At 36.2% G+C, this 19,552-nt stretch overlaps 1 protein-coding gene across 9 annotated transcripts in view; it reads left to right on the forward strand.

The window, feature by feature from the left end:
- THOC2 (THO complex subunit 2) overlaps positions 1–19,552 on the forward strand; it is a 116,923-nt gene that overhangs the window by 57,681 nt on the left and 39,690 nt on the right. For all 9 annotated transcript variants that reach the window (XM_053916991.2, XM_053916993.2, XM_053916996.2 and 6 more), the window contains exons 9-15: positions 2,494–2,586; positions 5,289–5,444; positions 6,040–6,212; positions 7,444–7,639; positions 17,076–17,117; positions 17,553–17,683; positions 17,781–17,882. In XM_053916991.2, coding sequence (XP_053772966.1) covers positions 2,494–2,586; positions 5,289–5,444; positions 6,040–6,212; positions 7,444–7,639; positions 17,076–17,117; positions 17,553–17,683; positions 17,781–17,882 — 893 coding nt within the window. The remainder of the gene's footprint in view (positions 1–2,493; positions 2,587–5,288; positions 5,445–6,039; positions 6,213–7,443; positions 7,640–17,075; positions 17,118–17,552; positions 17,684–17,780; positions 17,883–19,552) is intronic.

A 19,552-nucleotide genomic window follows, 5' to 3' on the forward strand; every position in this document is an offset into this window, starting at 1 on the left:
TTTAATTGGCATACAATGTAACATTATAAAAGAGGGAGCAATAAAGTTGTATAGGTGCAGAGTTTTTGTATACTATTGAAACTAAGTCATTATTAATTAAAACTAGGTTATTATAGGTTTAAAGTTATAATTGTAATAGTATCTAAGGTAACCATTAAGAAAATAACTAGAAAATAAACAGAAAAGGCAAGGAGAAGGAAATCAAAATGATAAACTACTAAAAAAGTCAAACACAAATGAAGGCAGTAATAGAGGAAATGAACAAAACATAAGACACCTAGAAGACTTAGCAAAATGGCAGAAGTCCCTCCTTGTCAGTAAATTTAAGTGTAAGTGGATTGATTAAACTTTAATTAAAAGGCACAGTTCAGCAGAATGTATAAAAAAAGCAAGATCCAACTATATGCTATCTTTAAGAGACTCACTTTAGATCCAACAATACAAATATGTTCAAAGTAAAAGTATGGAATACATGTCTCATGCAAATAGTATCCAGGAGAGAGCTGGGGCTATTCTAATATCAGACAAAATAGACTATAAGATATGTTTCTAACAACAGAATATTATATATTGATAAAAGTGTCAACCTGTCAAGAAGGTACAGCATTTATAAGCACATGTGCACCACACAGAGCCTCAGAACATTAACAGAGTCAAAGGGAGAAATAAACAGTTTTACTAAATAATTGGACATTTCCATACCTCACTCTCATTAATAGAACAGCGAGACAGAAGATCAGTAAGCAAATAGAGCACTTAAACAACGTTATGAACCAACTGGACTTAAACAGACATATATAGAGAGAACACTCCATCTAACAATAATAGGTTACAAATTCTTCTCAAGTGCACATGGAACATTATCTAGGTTAGATCCTCTTAGAGACCACAAAACAAATCTCAATGAATTTGAAACATTGAAATTATACAAAATAAATTCTTTCACCACAATGGAATGAAAACAATAATTGTGAGGGATTGTAAGTGATAGGAAATTAAGAGCTGGGTGGGCTTTAGAGAGAGGGTGGAGGGAGAATAATCTGAAAACAACTCTAAAAAGTAAAGATGACTCGTTCCCCACCTCTGGGCCTAGTAGTATCGGGTCTGGGGCAAACAGCCACCACTTGACTGGGTTGCAGTGGGTGTGGTATTTCTAGGGAGTGCTAAGCTGCCTTTGAGCATGAAGGTGGAGGGAACAGTTAGAGGAGAGGTAGGGGGTTTTGCTGAGAATGGATCATAAATTCCAGAGGGTTCTGTGGAAAATTTTTCAAGAATGTGGAAAGGCGGGCTAGTACAGAACAGAGATTGTGTGGAGCAATATGAGGGTCAGAGCTCGGGAGTATACATTTGGCCTGGTAGTTCGGGCTTGTGGTGGTGACTCATTTAAACAGAGATGTGCAAATATTGAAAGTATTCCTGGTGGATTCAAGTCAGGGAGTTAGCTTTTGTGAGTTTGCCCTGAAACCCCGGTTATCTTTTGTTTTTATGGGATAATGTGTTGTAACAGATAACCCTTTAAAAACATTAAAATGAAACTGTTAAGTTGAAAACTTTCCTGCCCTAAAACTTACAGTGAAACAGTGCCTTCTTTATATGATATGTATTAGTTTGATTAGCTTCACATGTTATGTGCAGAACACCTACCCACAATTGTAGGGGAGCCTTACTTAGATCTCATTTTCAGTGTTGAGTAGAAGCAAAACATAATGTATAGTCACTGTTTGCTTTTGATTTGCATTCGGTCATTTAGTAATTGCCACGTGTTCTCACTTCATTCTTCTTTTCATCTGACCCCAAGTAGTGTAAAAATTAAGGAAAAAGTCTTTTTGATAGCATTCAAAGATCCTTCTGTTTCCTTGTAGTGTCCAATGGACTGGCCTGGAATTGGCGATTCTCTCTCTTCGTCTGTCTGTCTGTCTGTCTGTTTTTCTATCTATCTATTTATCTATCAACTGTTGATTTATCCATGTGTAATATATGTAGACACTATTTTGAAGGGGAAATCAGCTGACAAACACACATTCTTAGCACAAAACCTAAGAAATAAAAGAATAGGGAGTATGTGTAAAGCAGACACAGATGGCTCTGCATTTGCAAGTTTGTCAGTCTTGTCTGTCTGTGTTTCCACCTAGAACTATTTGAAAAAAGCAAGTTAAGAAAACACATATAAAGAAATTCAAACTAAATATTAGGCAGTATAAAATCTCCCTATTGTGTTTAAGTTTTAGATTTATTCAAATATTAGCATGCATTGTAAAATGTGTCCATTTTCAAAACTCCTTTCTTTGTGATCATCAGAAGATGTCTCAGTGTGAAAGGGATGTTGACATAATTATCTTTGTCCTAAATTCAGATGTTATGTGTGCTCAGGAAGAGCTTGATTATTGTTGAGCAAGTTATTTGATCTAATTTTTCTTAAATATTGGTAGATAAAAGATATGATTTTAGTTATACTTTATACACTAAGTAGAAACTTTTCTTTTGTTTTTCAAGGAACCAAATGGAGAGACTCCTTCATCTTTATACAGAGTTGCAGCAGTGCTTCTGCAAGTAAATCTTATTGATTTAGATGATCTCTATGTACATGTAAGTCAAGTGGGCTGCTAAGAATCTTTGGTTGTCTGTCCCAGGGGTGGGGAAGAGGAGTAGGCAGCTATCTAGCACTCCAAGGTTGGTCATAGACTCTCAAGTCTTAACTTTGAAGCCCTAATGCATTATTACTTGGTGTTTATAAAGTGAATGACTTTAATTCTTTGACAAATTATGGAAATCAAATACCTTTTGTCATCCTTACAGAGTTCAACGTTGGATATGAAGTTAAAGTTCTTAATTGTTATCAAGGCAGATCTTGTGGGGGGGAGGGGCCAAGGTCTAACCAATGTGGGTTTAGACTTCTCTATTATACACACATTATAGGAAATATGGGATTACCTAGATACTTTTTTCCTTCTCTCCAAAATGTTAATTTTTGGCATTCAGGAAGAATGGGGAAATCTTCACGTATTTTTTAAAAATGGCTTTTCTTGTGTTTTTACTGGGTAATAAATGACTAGTATTGTGTTTTTATTGCTGGATCCAGATGTAGAAGAGTATGTATGTTATTGTGATTGATGATCTTTAAGGTAGCAACAGTTTGCCCTGTTAGTTTGAAAAAACTATGTTTGTAGTATAGAACTGTCTGTTTTATGAGGTTGTGCATTAGGATATCTATGAAGTTAAAACAAACCTGTCCAAAGCTGACATCATCTTCACTGCCTTTGATCGCTTTCTAACTTCCTTGCCTATCATTATATACTGTAGTTCCAGAGGTGAATAAAACTCGATCTCTCCCTTGGAGACAGCCATAGTCTACCGGGAGAGAAAACATTTTGCATTGTATAATAGGAACTGTATTGGAGGTATTCACATAGTGCTGTGTGTATGTGTGTGTGTGGGGGGGCCTCAGACTAGATAGTGATCCTTTCTTTCTGGGGGCATTCAAACTAGTGATGTTGAACTGGGAGTTTGATGATCAATAGGTGCTGGCCATGCTTAAAGGTGGGAAGCTTCATAGGTAGAATTAACTGAATATAAAGACAGGAGGTTTGAAAGGGCTTCATTATCACCAGGAAGCTCAGAGTAGTTGGAGCCTAGGGTGGGATGTAGGGGTGATGAGGATGGAGAAATAGGTTGGGACTAAACTGTGAAGGGCCTTAAGTGCCATAGTAAGGAGTTTGGATTTTTTTCTTGTTGGGAATAGAGAGCCATTCAAGATTTAAAGTAGAGGAATGAAGTACAAACTGAGAACATGGAAAACTGGTCAGAAAAACAGGAGAATTTGAAGACATAGGTATGAGATTATAGTGTAGACTGTCAGGACAAATGGAAAATACAAAGATGATGATTGATTTTTTACTCATATGTTTGAATTTAACAATCAGTGAAGGCAGACTAAGTGTTCCCATTGAGGTGACAGAGATATCCAGACAGGATTAAAAACCAGTTTATTGATTACATGAGACTTCTAAAGGACAAAAAAAGTTTGAAAGTAAAAGGGTGGGAAAACTATAGCGGGGAAATTATGATTGTTAGACAAAATAGACTTTGTGGTCTGTTTTGGTCATAATAATGAAGTTGTGTTCACTAGGAAGATGTGATAGTTGTAAGTTTATATACAACTAAAAATATTCTCAAATACACAAAACTAGAAATTGAGAGAACTATAAAGAAATTTACAGTTCACCCATTATAACGGGAGATTTTAGAGGCAATTACAATAGTCTAGGTAAAAGATGAGGACCTATGGCAGATAAGTAAAGCAATAAAAATGGGTTTGATTGCCAGTGGGGAGCATAAAGAATGGGAGAAAGTCTTGCTTACCTCCTTGCACCAGTTTGAAGTGACTTTTCTTTCACCTCCCCATTATTTGACTAATGGGATGAAGTCTACAATATGTATTTCAATATTTCACTATATTTCTGTTTATTGTTTACTGATAGTTTACTTTGCTTTGGACTTAGCTACTGAAAGAGAGTATGCATTTCTAGAGGCAGGAACATTTCTTTTATAACTCACTATAGTGCCTAGCTGAAATTACTAAGTAATGGTTCTTTGGCTATATTTTTCTTAGTGTGAGTTATTTTATGAAATGTCTACATTAACCGTCTTCCTCTCATACAAGATAGCTGTACTTGACATACTTGATCCTTTTTCATAATGGAGGGTCAACAGTACACATATTACTTTCTCTTTTGCAATAAACTAGAAACTAGTTTGTGAGTTAAGTCAAATAGATATCTAGAAAACGAAAAGTGAGATGTCAAGTTCATAATTTTTCTACTTGAGGTTTTTCATTTAGAGAAAATCAACTTTATGTCTTTATGTAATTTAGTAACTCAGCTATCCCAAATTGGGTCCATGTGCAGTACTTTATTTAATTTGGAGTTTGGCCTTTAAAGAGGAAATCTATAATATTTTTAATGGAACACATACACGTTTTCTTGGATAAACTAATAAATCCAATGGTAAACATCATTGTTGTAGTGCTATATTAATTTAGGCCTCTAACAGACTGGAGACATGAAACTCAAACTAATACCAGATTTTAAAGGGTATACAAAATTTAGGTACTTAACTGTGTCAGATTTTAAGAACATAATGGAGAGAAACTTATTTAGAAGGGAAATTATGGTCCTGAATAGGGTAGACTTCTTATGTACAGTTTTATCAATTGATAGTAAACAGTGTTTGCTTTTTGTATATGCAAATAGTATTAGCTATTTTATGAAATTTTAATGAACCATTTTTAGCTTCTTCCAGCTGATAATTGCATTATGGATGAACATAAACGAGAAATTGTGGAAGCTAAGCAAATTGTTAGAAAACTTACGATGGTTGTATTGTCTTCTGAAAAAATTGATGAGCGAGAGAAAGAAAAGGAAAAAGATGACGAGAAAGTAGAAAAGGTATGTAGTTCTTTCTAGTAAAATTAACATTGTTTTCTGGATTTATAATTATGAAATTTAACTTGTAATAATCAACTTATAGAAGAATAATTTCTTGATTTTGGTGAAACATGGTTTTCAGAATACTAATTTGCAGAGGTGGTTTTGCTTTTAATTTAATTGGTACCTTCCCAAAAGAGGCTGCCATATTTTTTTATATAAATTTCAAAATGTATCTAAGTAAACCACAAATGTATTGACTATATTTGTGCTATGTGTATTAATGTCTCTCAAGTCCTAAAGGGATTCTCAAAGATGAATGAATTCTGGTTCCCTGTGGCCCAATAAAACATTAAGTACAACTCAATATAATCCTAAGCCTGTACACTGTCACACTGCCTCTGCTAAGTGTAAAAGAAAATCCTGTTGGTTTTTTTTTTAATAGCTAAAAACTTGATTAGACTTTGAGGAATATACCATTGCATTTTCCATGAATGGCAGCTGTTGGTGACATACTTTGTTGTGTGTGTTTAGCTCTCTTTTTTAAGTGAAAAGATATTAAGATTTATTGGTGTTCATATTCTGAGTATTTTTTGCTGTAATTGTTTGTTTTTAGCCACCTGACAACCAAAAACTTGGTTTGTTGGAAGCCTTATTAAAGATTGGTGATTGGCAGCATGCACAGAACATTATGGATCAGATGCCTCCATACTATGCTGCTTCACATAAGCTAATAGCTCTTGCTATTTGCAAGCTCATTCACATAACTATTGAGCCTCTCTACAGAAGGTATGTTAATGTATGGTTTACTAATCATTGAGGTAGAAATAGTTTGGGACTACAACAAAATCTGCATATTTATCTAGTCTCCTCAAACCATGCATATATTTTAGTATGTTTTATCAGAAGATAAGGACTATTCAGAGTGAGTGCATCAGTCTGATATGTGTTAATCAGCGATTTGTATCCTAATGTCTAGACCAGGTATTGGAGAACGTGCGCTGCAGTGTAGTCTAAAAACTATAGGTTAGACTTCTAGGTTGGGTTTGCGCCTTTGAGAGTGAAGACTCCATTCTTCTGTTTTTGACTTTCCCCTCCTCTTTTTGGGGCAGAAAATTCCTAAGGCTTTTACTTAGTGTAATTTTCTTCTATGTCTGGTTGAGTGGTTCTGAGTGAGGACCTTGCTTCTCTTCTTGCCTTACCTCTCCCAGAAAATAAGCTGCTCTTCTGGAAATTGCTAGTGCAAACCTCTTTCATTATCCCTAGTTACTGTGTTGACCAGTCTTCTAGCTCAGCCTACTTTCAGGATAATTAAGAGAAGTATTGGCAGCAGCTCTGACTTCAGCATCACAGATCAGAGCCTGCCTCAGATGCCCCAGCCCTGTGGTTCATGCGTAGTTGCTGGCTGCTTTCTTCCAGTGCCACCTGGGTTGTGGACCATGAAGGCTTCTCAGGGAGTGACCCCTGTGACTTCACAGTGGGACACCTGCTCAGCAGGTGAAAACTCTGGGTATGCTGTCCTTTTCAGTGTGAAACCCTCTTTCATTATGCTTCTCACCTTCCTTCCACCAAACTACCTCATGCTCAGTCTAGGTAGCGGAACCCAGATTGAGAAATGTTTAATGACTTAAATCAGTGTTGTTATATTCATATATTTTTGTTTCATCCCCAGCGTCTCTGAGGTCCATTCTTTGTTCCCCATTCCTATGTCCAGTTTCTTGATACTGGCTGAGCTTAACTAAAAACAAATTCATATGATATATGTTAAATGTTACTTAGAATCTGCATTTCTCTGATTTCTTTTTCTTATGCAGTTAATTTGAAACATTTTCTGAGCTCTGATGTTTTTCAAGTGAATATTCTTTTTGTCTTTTTCTACTAGTTAAATTAGCTGGTATAATAAAGTTAGGCACAATTGAATATAGAAAGCAAATATGAACAAGAAAAGTTTTAATATGATCGTGTTAAGTAAAAATGGGGTATTATATATTATACATGTAAATTTTGCTTCTTTTTATAGGGTTGGCGTTCCTAAAGGTGCTAAAGGCTCACCTGTTAATGCTTTGCAAAATAAGAGAGCACCAAAACAAGCAGAGAGCTTTGAAGATTTGAGGAGAGATGTCTTCAATATGTTCTGTTACCTTGGTCCTCACCTTTCTCACGATCCCATCTTATTTGCAAAAGTGGTTCGCATAGGCAAATCATTTATGAAGGAGGTTAGTAAGATTTTTTTCTTCCAAGTAGAAAATAAAATTGTGGAATAAGTTTATTTGTGTTATGTGTATCTCTAGAAATAAAACAAAAACTGAACTCTAATATAAGAAAAGGTTATATTGAGTAAAGTTTGGGGAATGTCCATTTATATGTCCAAAACTAAAATCACCTTTGAAAGGGAAGAGATTTCAGACCTTTGGTGAGATTCAGGAAAATATGATTGGGCAGATGATGGCGATTCCAACAAAGAATTTTGCAGAGTGTTTTGAACAGTGGAAGAGATGCTGGGAGAGAACTGTGTGAGGTTTCAAGGTCCTTACTTTGAAGGGGACTGAGGCATTATTGTCCTATGTACAGTGTTTCTTGTATCTTCTTCGATAAATATCTCTTTTTTATATTACATTGCTGGGTACTTTATGGACAGACCATATACATACACACATATATATGCACACATAGATATTGGATATCTGATATCTGATAATATCCAATATCTATATTATATCTAATATCTATATGCATAGATGTGTATAATTATATCTATATCTATGTGTGCACACATGTGTACTCTATACAATTATAGATATAATTATATCTATAATCCTATCTATATATTTTTATGTATATATGTCTCTATCTTAAATCTAGCTGGATTATTAGTCAAGTGCCCACATAGGAAAATATGCTTTGGACAAGTGAATGCTTTTTGGATCCCCTTATAATTAGTGGTTAACTCAGCATTATTTCCCCTTTTCTTCTTCTCAGTTATTTTCTTGGCTTCTATTTTGAGTCATTGCCAGTATTTGTATTAAGTCCCTCGAACCTCAGACTGTTAAGGATTTGCTTTTAATTTTTTAAATAAACTTTATATTGAAATAAAACATAAATACAGAAAGTACACAAGTCATAATTGTATAGCTCAATGACATTTTCCAAAGTAAACACCCAAGTAACCACCACCCAGATCAAGAAATAGAGCGGTCAGTACCTTCTAGTCACTACCTCAGAGGTAACCATTTATGGTATTTTTTTTTGTTTTTGAAATCAGCTTTGAGTTAAATTTACATACAATAAACCACATGTTTTAGGTGTACAATTTGATAAGTTTTGACAAATGTATACAATTGTGAATCCACCATCACAGTTGTGATATAGTATATTTTCATCACCCTAGAAAGTTCCGTCTTTCCTCTTTGCTGTCAATTCCCTCCCTTTATTGTTGGTTCCTGGCAACCACTGATACGCTTTCTGTCACTATAGTTTTGCTTTTTTCTAGAACTTCATATGAATGGAATTGGAGTTTTCTGTCTGGTTTCTTCCACTTAATGCTTTTCAGATTCATCCAAGTTGTTGCATGTGTCAGAAGTTCTTTATTGCAAAGCATTATTTCATTATATAGACACAACTAGAGTTTATTCACCAGTTGATGGGCATTTACATTGTTTCTAGTTGAGGGCTATTATAAATAAAGCTGCTATGAATATTCTTGTACAAGTTTTTTTTGGGGGGGTCACATGTTTTTGTTTTACCAGGAATGGGATTGCTAAACCTAGTGAGTGTATGGGTGAGTGTATATTTATATTTTGCTAAACTGTTCAACATGTGTGACCATTTTGCATTCCTGGAAGCAGTGTGCGTGACTTCCAGTTGCCTCACACCCTCATCAACACTTGCTGTTGTCAATTTTTAAAATTTTAATCATTCTAATGGAGGTGTACTTGTTGTGCTTTTATGTTTCTCAGATGTTGAACATTTTTCATGTCTTAATTTTCCGTTTGTAATCTTCATCAAAATGTCTGTTCAAGTCTTTTGGACAGTTTTAATGAGGTTATTTGTCTTTTATTACTATTTCTCAGTCTGATTTGTCTTTTTGTTTTGTTAATGGTCATTTGAAAAGCAAAATTTTAAAATGTTAATTCCAGTTTGGCAGTACTTTTTTTTATGGTTTGCTCTTTGTGTCCTAAGAGGTCCTTGCCTAACCCAAGGTGTTGACACTGAAAAAAAGTACATAATTTCCTTTCAGTTGTAAAACCAGGCAACCAAACGAATCCAGGCATTGTTACAAGTACAGACACAGTTCTCTCTAGTGTTTGATTGCTTCTAATTTTAATTTTTGACAATAATGACTGTAGAAAATTTAATAGCTGTTGGGCACTAAACTTTTGACATCTGAAATATTTGTTTTGGCTTTTAATGTTAGCTGGTGGATTGATTTTTTTATACTCACAAGTTTACTTTGTGTAAGAGACTCTGAAGGAATCTGCTAAGTAGTTTATTATAGATGTCATTTATTATGTAACACATAAAAAGGAAGTATAACAGTGTGTCATTATCTTGATCCTTATAATCTGAAAAGGTTGAGTGATGTCAACTAGTGCCTGTTCAAAGAAAACAGGTTGTGTCTTTCCCAGTGCGTCGGGTTGGAAAACATGTGAAGTCAGTTTGTTTCATTACTGGTGATGTTTACTTTGATCACTTGGTTAAGGTGATGACAGCTGTGTTTCTCCACTGTACGGTTACTCTTTTCCCCTTTGTCGTTAATATGTATTTGTGTATCTTGTGGGGAGATGCTTTGACACAGTGTAAATTGCCTCTCTCATCTTAGTTTAAACCACGAATACTATTCTTTTTAGTTGAAAAATCTTACTGTTCAGATATCTTGGTCTGAAATTCATTCTTTGGCTATAAGTATCATGAATTTGTAAGCAGGGGACTGGCTCTCTATATATAATGTCTGTATATGATGAAACATTTTGTTATCTTTAATTTTTTTTAATTGCAGAACACTAACATTGTCACTTGGCATACTTAAATGTTTTTCATAGCACCTATGCATTTGAAGATGAATTCCTTGGTGCTTTCTTTCATCCAGCTGGTGTTAACGGGTTAAGTTGTGTACCATAGTGATAGCAAATATCGAGCTTCTATTCTGTGCCTGGCCCTATTCTGCATACTTTTGAATCAGCTCATTTAATCTTTACCCAATCCTTTGTGCTCTAGGTGAAGTAGCTTGTCCCAAGTCACATGGTGAGTATGGGACAGAGCTGTGATTTCAATCCTGGAAATCTGGCTTCAGAAGCCAAGCTTAAAATTACCATACTCTACTGCCAATACAAATGTAGTATGCCTGAAATTGAAGAAATAAGTTATCTAAATTTTTAATTCTTGAAATTCCTTGCTGTTTCAAATTATATTTGTTTAGTGGGGTTTTGCTATTTTGTTTACCACTGCAATCTGTTTTCATCTCATTCTAGGTATCTCATTTCCAAGCTTTTCTTGTTTTATTGAGTTCATTCTTAATAGTTTTTCTTTTTTGATATTTATTTTTAAGTATATTTTATTGATTATGATATTATAGTTGTCCCAATTTTTCCCTCTTTGCTTCCCTCTGCCTGGTACCCCCTTCCCTCCAGCAATCCCCCCCTTAGTTCATGTCCATGGGTTGCGCATGTATGTTCTTTGGCTTCTCCATTTCCCATGCTATTCTTAACATACCCCTGCCTATTTTGTTCCTACCAATTATGCTTATTAATCCCTGCACTATTTCCCCCATTCTCCCCCTACCCCCTGATAGCTGATAACCCTCCATGTGATCTCCATACCTATGATTCTGTACCTGTTCTCTTTCCTTAGTTTTTTTTTTTTTTTTAGATTCAGTTGTTGATAGTTGTGAATTTGTTGCCTTTTTAATGTTCATGGTTTTGGTCTTCTTCTTTTTCTTAAATAACTCCCTTTAATGTTTTAGGTAATAATGGCTTGGAGATGATGAGTCGTTTAGCTTTACCTTGTCTGGGAAGCACTTTATCTGCCCTTCCATTCCAAATGATAACTTTGTTGGATAGAGTAATCTAGGTTGTAGGTCCTTGATTTTCATCACTTTAAATACTTCTTGCCAGTCCTTTACAGCCTGCAAAGTTTATTCTGAGAAATCAGCTAATAGTCTTATGGGAGCTCCTTTGTAGGTTACTCTCTGCTTTTCTGTTGCCACTTTTGAGAGTCTGTTTTTATCTTTAATGTTTGGCATTTAAATTATGATGTGTCTTGGAGTGGGCTTCTTTGCATCCATCTTATTTGGGACTGTGTTCTTCCTGGACATGCCTGTCTATTTCCTTCACCAAATCAGGAAAGTTTTCTTTCATTATTTTTTCAAATAGAGGTCCAATTTCTTCCTCTTTTTCTTCTCATTCTGGAACCCCTATGATACGACTGTTTAAACTCTTGAAGTTGTCCCAGAGGCTGCTTATACTGTCATGTTTTTTTTTTTTTTATTATTATTATTATTTTTTCTTGTTGTGCTGATTGGTTGATTTTTTTCTTATGTTCCAAATCATTGATTTGATTCTCAGCTTTATCCACTGTACTGTTGTTACCCTGTAAAGTGCCCTTTATTTCAGCATACCCTTTGTTTCTGACTCAACCTTTTTTTCATGCCGCTGAAGGCTTCACTAAGTTCCTTGAGCATCCTTATGACCAGTGTTTTGAGCTCTGCATCTGATAGATTGCATATCTCCATTTCGTTTAGCTCTTTTTTTAGAATTTTGATCTGTTTTTTCCTTTGGGCCATGTTTCTTTGTCTCCTCATTTTTGCAGCCTCCCTGTATTTGTTTATATGTATTAAGTAGAGCTGCTTTGACTCCTTGTCTTGGTAGTGTGGCCTAATGTAGTAGGTGTCCTGTAGGGTCCAGTGGCACAGCCTCCCTTGTCACCCTAACTGGATGCTTGAGGTGCACTCTTCATGTCAGCTGAGTACACCCTCCTCTTGTAGTTGAGCTTCGGTTGCGGTTGGCAGATCAATGGGAGGGACTTACCCAGGTCAGTCAGTTGCAAGGACTGACTGTGACCACTGACCACCAACCTCTGCCCTCCATGGAGGATCAGCTGTGTAGGGACAGGATAGCAGTGCTGCAGCATGGTCTGTAGCTGTCCACTGGGTGTGCTGGTCCTGAGGTTTCCCTGGTGGTGCAGGCCAAGGTCAGCCCCAACCTGTGTTTTGCCCAGGGCACCCTGCCTGAGCTATAAAGCAATCTGAGATGGCTGCTACTTATACTGGGCTGACATTCCCAGGTGATACCAAGCTGTGAATCTAGGCTGGCTGCTGCAACTGCAGGGCCTGGGGCTCACTGAGGCCAGCTGTTCCTTGTTTGAGAGGATTTAGGAAGTTGTGCCGAGTAAGCCATGACCCAGCCATTCATATGGAAAAGAAACCAGTGAGTTGGGTGGGCAGAGTCTCTGGGGATCTCTAAGGTGGGACAAACAGTGTTAGCCAGGTAGATGGAGTCTCAGATGTGGCACCAGCCTGTGGGCTCTGTGTGGGGAGGGTTTAGAAAAGGGACAGTGGCCTCTGCTCGCCTTGATGCCAGACACTTCAGTTCCTCCCTGTATGCCACTGGTGCCTTTCAAGCTCCTTCTCCGGTGCTGGAGCTCAGAGGGAGTGAGTCTGAGTAGGTGAATCTGTGTGTGGGTTCATTAAGAGGAACAGCTTCCTTCACTGATTCAATCCTCACTGTTTTTTTCAGCCAGAAGTTGTGGAGACTTATCTTCGTGGCACTGGAACCTTGAGCTGGGGGGCCTGGTGTGGGGCTGGGGTCCTTGCTGCTGAGATATCCCTCCCGAACTTTTATCCACCACATGTGGGTGTGGCATCAGCCGGTTCTGCAATTGTGTCCCTCCAATCAGTCTGGATGGAGGTGGTTTCTTTAATTCCATAGTTGTCATACTTACATTCAACTTGATATCTGATGGTTCTGAGTAATGGTTGTTCTATAATTTAGTCATAATTTTAATGTGGTTGTGCAAAGAGGTGAGCCATGTCTGAGTATGCTGCCATGTTGACTGGAAGTCCAATAGTTTTTTTCTGTAACTATATATGAGTGTATAGATACTTATGGAGACTCTGCCTACAACCTTTGTTTTCTACTTTCTCCCAGACTAAAATTATTTGTCTTTAATGTGCTTTTCTTCTTTCTTTTTTTTTTTTTTGTGGCTATTTACATTCCTATAGTAGCCACAACATTCTTTTCATCTTGTTTCTTTCTGAGGTAGTGTCAATGAATGCTCACACCCTCCCCACCCTATTTGTGACCAGTCCTCTTCCTCCCAAGTTACAAGTTCAGTATGGGGTTCTCTTTTCAATCTTTTCTGTAGTCTATGATACACGGGAATGAATGAGCTCGGTGAGGCTCAGTGTAGCCCTCTTTGGGGAATCTCTGCTTTCCCATCTGAGATCCTAGTACCTAGCCTGGCAAACAGCTTAGGTACCACCTGGCATGCCCAGCCAAGTAGGTATCCAACTGCTTTTGGGCTTTGACTCCTCCACCCTTCTAAGCACAATTCCTTTGAGAGATACTTACCTGTTGGGCTTCTGCTCTGAAGGGTTTTTCCTCAGGTTACTTACTGGTTGTTTCTAAGTGTTTTGTAAAGTCTTAAGAGTTTCTCATTGAGCCCTGGCTGGTGTGGCTCAGTGGATTGAGTGCTGGCCTGGGAACCAAAGTGTCCCCAGTTCAATTTCCAGTGTAGGGCACATGCCTGGGTTGTGGGGCCAGGTCCTCAGTAGGGGGCGCGCAAGAGGCAACTGCACATCGATGTTTCCCTTTCTTTCTCCCTCCCTTCCCCTCTTTAAAAATAAATAAATAAATAAATTTTAAAAAGAGCTTCTCATTGTAAAATAAAAACATTTTCAACCAAATCATAGAAAGGTTTTCTCTTCTCCAAGCTTGATAAACTCACGTTCCTGTAACTTTTAATCAATAGGTTCTATTTCTTGTTTGTTACTTTGATGGCTCTTATTTGAATCCTTTCTAGCAAAAAGATTTTCCTCATAGGGTAGTTTTAAGAGATGTACGTGAAGTTATTAGCCTAGTACGTGGCACATGGTGTGTACTCAGTACATGGTAGTTAATAAGAACGAGAAGAATAAGGAAGGCGAAAATAGTGCCATAATTTACTTAGATGCAGCTTAAGGTTCCAATCTAGTCACAGATTTTAGTTTTTTTTTCTGAGATAAAATATATCTAAAGTAGCTTTTGAAATTGTCATGGGTTTAGAGGTACTAAATATACAACATTGGTAATAAAAAGTAAGTTATCTAGTTATATGTACAACTTTTCCCAGCCTTTATTTCTTGACTCTTCAAATGCCTCCTTTTAGTGGACCTACACTGTCTTTGTGCCCAACGCTGTTATGCTGCCCTATCAGCTGCTCCGTCATTATAGGGCAAGAATGGAACCTGCTTGAAGCCATTTGTAACTGAAGGTCTGTCTAGGCATAATTGTGAGGACTTAATTTTATTTAAACTTAAAAACTCACTTCTAGCAGTACATTGGCAAGTGTAGGTTTGATCTTGAAGAGATCCTCAAAGATACAAGCTACCTTTGCCAGTTCCTCAAAGATAGGAGCTCCATCCTGTTCATCTTAATTCCCAGTGTCCAGCACATAGTAAATGAATGAATGGATGCATGCATGTCTTTTGTTTTTTCTACCCCCTTTATTCCTTCCATTTTCTGCTTGCCTGGCCAATTGGTAAAACATTTAGCATTATATTATGGGAATGGAGAATTTCATATTTACTCTGAATTAAAAAGGAAATTTAACTAAAAGGAAAAGAAAGCATCAGAGGGGTGGAATGTGTCTTTATCTTCTTACCAAATAAAAGAAAATTACTTTTGCTGGTATGTACCTCTTGATTTTTTTTGTTGTTGTTGTTCATCTTTGTGTCATTAGCCTTTGATAGAGAGGTTTCTTTCTGTTTTTCTAGATCAGTGATTTTCAACTGCTGTGCTGCAAGGATTTTAAAAACCTGCAGTATCTGACTATTTAGTCAGGGACACTGACCTCTGTTCCCTTAGATTGTCAAATTAAAAACGACAATAGCCAACATAACAATAGCTGTCTGGCATGAATGAATCACAGTTATTTCTACTTTTTGTCAAATTGGCAAAAATTTTTTTGGTATTCCACAAAATTTTAGTAATTAGTTTATGTGTGCCATGATATGAAAAAGGTTGATAATCAGTGTTCTGGATGGCTTCATTTTATCTCCATATTTCTTTCTTAGTTTTTTTTTTTTGCTTATGAACTCTAGAAAACTGATGTATAGACATCAGAAACTCATGTAATTATCTTGTAAGGGAATTGGTACAGCTTAGTAACTAATGTCTTATTTCTACAGAGAAAACTATGTGTAGCTATATTAGTTTTGTTTGAATCATACTATACTAGGTAAGGAGTAGCTTAACTGCCTTTCTCCCCCATGTAATGTACTATAAACCTAGTTATTCTAATTACTTCATACCTTATTTCTGCCTCCCAGTGTACAGCCAGTATTCCACCAGAACTACTCACCCCCAACAACCAGAATAAACAAAAGCAACTATCTAGTTTGTTTTCTGCCAGGCCAGTGCTGCATATCCTGACTCCTTAATTGCTGACTAGGGTATATGTTGACTTAATAATTGTTTCTGTGAAAGGGAACCATAGCTTTTTATCCTATTAAAACAAATGTGATTGTGTGTTTTTCCCATCAAGGTGACATGGCAGTCCCCGAATTAGTCTTAGGTGAAAATGTTGCACAGAAGTTACACTTCCCTTTAGTTATACCCATTAAATCACTTAAGCATGAAAACATACACAGAATATCTGCATCTGCCAGGAAAATAGGATGCTCATTAGCCGCATATTGGCTTTTCCCCTTTCCTCATTCGTTACTGTGCTAAATCCTATCCAGAACTCTAAGATTGTCCTTGAGTATCAATCAGTACTTCATTTGTCCTTTTCACACTCTCCCACACCTACTGCCTATAGACACATATGTATTACTATTTCATTTTGAATGAATAGATAGCATTGTCAAACTTCAGCTGCCCACCTGAAAATCATTGATAGAAAACCAAGCCATGTTTTTTCAGTATGTCCAATTTAGGTAGTTGTTTTGTCTTTGTCAGCAATGTCATTAATATTTTGGGCTTATTTCTCAGTGAGGGCTTAAGTAGTAGTGAATTAAAGTATAGCTTTAAATTTCTTTGGGTTTAATTTTTTGCAGTGGCTTTAGTGTTAGATTTTATCTGTTTTGTGAGGGAAAATCCTTGAATTGATGTAAAATGCAAATGAATTCTAACTAACTTGTGGTGGCTACAATATTATAATAAATACTTTGATTAATTTTAGGATGCTTTGGTTTGTAATGACATTGAGAAAAGAATTGGCTGATAAATTTGATATTTAAAATTCTTGAATGTTGCCAATGATTTAGAAGTTAGAAGTATAAATGAAGTTTAAGTGTTAATTGGTAATACTAGCTATATTTAAAACTTACATGTGTGTAAGTAGCAAGGAAATAATTCAGAACCATGTGGAAGTTAATTTTTTTCAAATTAGAAATAAATTGTGACAGTATAATCTTAACCTTTTTGCATATGTTTATGGTTTATTTTTAAATTTTAGTTTCAGTCTGATGGAAGCAAACAGGAAGATAAAGAAAAAACGGTAAGAGACTAGAAAATTCAATGTGTCTAATGTTTGTTCTAGGTACAGCATACTACAAAGTTTACTGTGGATAAGCTTTCATCACCTGTGTGAACAGTTTTGTTTTATTCTTTACATGCTGAAATGGCTTTTGGCATTTTATACAAGTTATCTTTAAGATTGACAACCTCCTGTTTTTACCATGTTGAAGCAGGAATAGGTATAATAAAAGTCCCCCATTCTCTACCTACCTCTTTCCTTCCCTGACTTCATTTGCTTACTTAGATGGATAAACACAAATAGCCATTATGGAAAGGACAGTGATAGTGTGGGGAATTAGATACAGTGTGTTATGAGATCAAGGAATGGCAGTTTTTCCAAGGCTGACAAATTTATTCGGGGGGGGGGATTAATATGGATTTCTTACTGAAATAATTTTTCCTCCCTTCTTCTTAGGAAGTTATCCTTAGCTGTTTGCTTAGCATTACTGACCAGGTACTACTTCCATCTCTTTCTTTGATGGACTGCAATGCTTGTATGTCTGAGGAATTATGGGGAATGTTTAAAACATTTCCATATCAGCACAGGTAAATATGTATTTTTTTTAAAATTTTGAACTACTATTATACTGTGTTAACCTCTAAGCATTTAACTTTTCCTAATTCTTCATCTCATTTTTTAAAGATATCGTCTGTATGGCCAATGGAAGAATGAAACTTATAACAGTCACCCACTTTTAGTAAAAGTTAAAGCTCAAACAATAGACAGAGCCAAATATATCATGAAGTAAGTTTTAATTTATTTTCTTCATATTGATCTAAAGTATATCTGGATCTAATTTACTTCCTTTCAGCCAGCTTATGTCTGAGCCTCAATTTTGAGGATTCCCAAGAGTATTTCCTAATGGTGTAGCTGATTATATACTGCAGATAGAATGACTATTGATTTTTGTGGTTTTTAGCTCATTTTGACTACCAAATTAGTTGTTTTTTGCACAGCTGTGAAATCTAATAAAAATCCTTTTTAATGCATCACATTATAGGATTTTTAAAAAACGACAGCCTACTGTGTCCTTTGCGTAATTTAAATAATATATTTAATGGCTTGTACAAGGTAGTCAAGTTCTAGTAATTTCTTTGGAAAGTTTTTTAATAAAGCATTTTTCCTTTTGGAGTATCTAATGGAATTATGTAGAGCTATTTCTATAGGGCATCAACTTTAGAAAAATTCCACGATTTTTTTCATTTGTGAGCTTTACTTTCATGTCATTAAAAGTACAAGAACCCTGCCCAGTGTGGCAGAGTTGGTTGGGCACTGGCCCACAGACCGCAAGGTCACCATTTTGATTCCTGATCAGGGCACATGTCTGGGTTGTGGGTTCAGTCCCAGGTCAGGGTGCGTACTAGAGGCAACTGATCAGTGTTTCTCTCTCACATCGAGGTTTCTCACCCTCTCTTTCTCCTTCCCTTCCCCTTTCTCTAAAAATAAATAAATAAAATCTTCAAAAATAAGATTACATGAAGTATAGATTAAAAAAATACAAGAGTGATGTTTTTTACTTCCTGGTAAACTGTGTGAAATTTAATTATGAAAAGTTTATACTTCAGATTAATACTGGTTTAGATAATAAATATACTGGTGTATTGCAAGTATTTTCTGCAAGGAATTTTATTATCATTTCTTTATCACTTTATGCAGTAGTATGGTTATTCTAATTAAAACCAATGGATTCTCCAGTTTAACTAGATTTCAGTTTGTGACATTACTGTCTTTGCCCAATGTGTTCCTGGTCACAGTCTACTGGGGAAACAGGCGTATGCGCAGTCACAGTCTGGTTTAATAGGTGCTCTTATACAGTGTGTATAAAGTTCTATGGGAAGGTAGCGAAGTGAGTGAATTATTTCATCCTGTGGAAGTTAGGGATGGCATGGAAAGCAGCAGTGTTAGAACTGGTTCTTCTGGAAGAGTTTTGGTCTTAAGAATTCCCCAGATTAAAAACAAAGAATTTCCCAGGTAGACTTTCTAGTTTAACAACAACAACTAATATTTATGGAACCATTGCTATGTGTGCCAGGCACTGAACTAAGAGCTTTATATGGATTATTTAATATATATTAAATATTATTAAATCTTTTCAATCTGTCTCTTCTACTCTCTACTGCCATTAATTTAATTCTTTTATATGGAGTATTAGAGTACCTTGTATTATTCTTTCTTCAAAAATCCATTGGTGACTGCCCTGGCAATCAAATAGTTGTGGGTTCGATCCCTTGTTGGGGTGAATGCAGGAGGCAGTCAGTCGATGATTTTCTTCTCGCATCGTTGTTCTCCTCCCTCTCTCCCTCTCTCTCTCTTAAAGCAGTAAATATATCCTCGGGCGAGGATTGGAAGAAAAAAATTCCTTTGGTGACTAACCATTGCCACCATGTTATATATTACATTTTATGGTATGGTAA

The sequence above is a fragment of the Desmodus rotundus genome, chromosome X (assembly GCF_022682495.2).
Source record: "Desmodus rotundus isolate HL8 chromosome X, HLdesRot8A.1, whole genome shotgun sequence".
In the NCBI taxonomy this organism is placed as follows: Eukaryota; Metazoa; Chordata; class Mammalia; order Chiroptera; family Phyllostomidae; genus Desmodus; species Desmodus rotundus.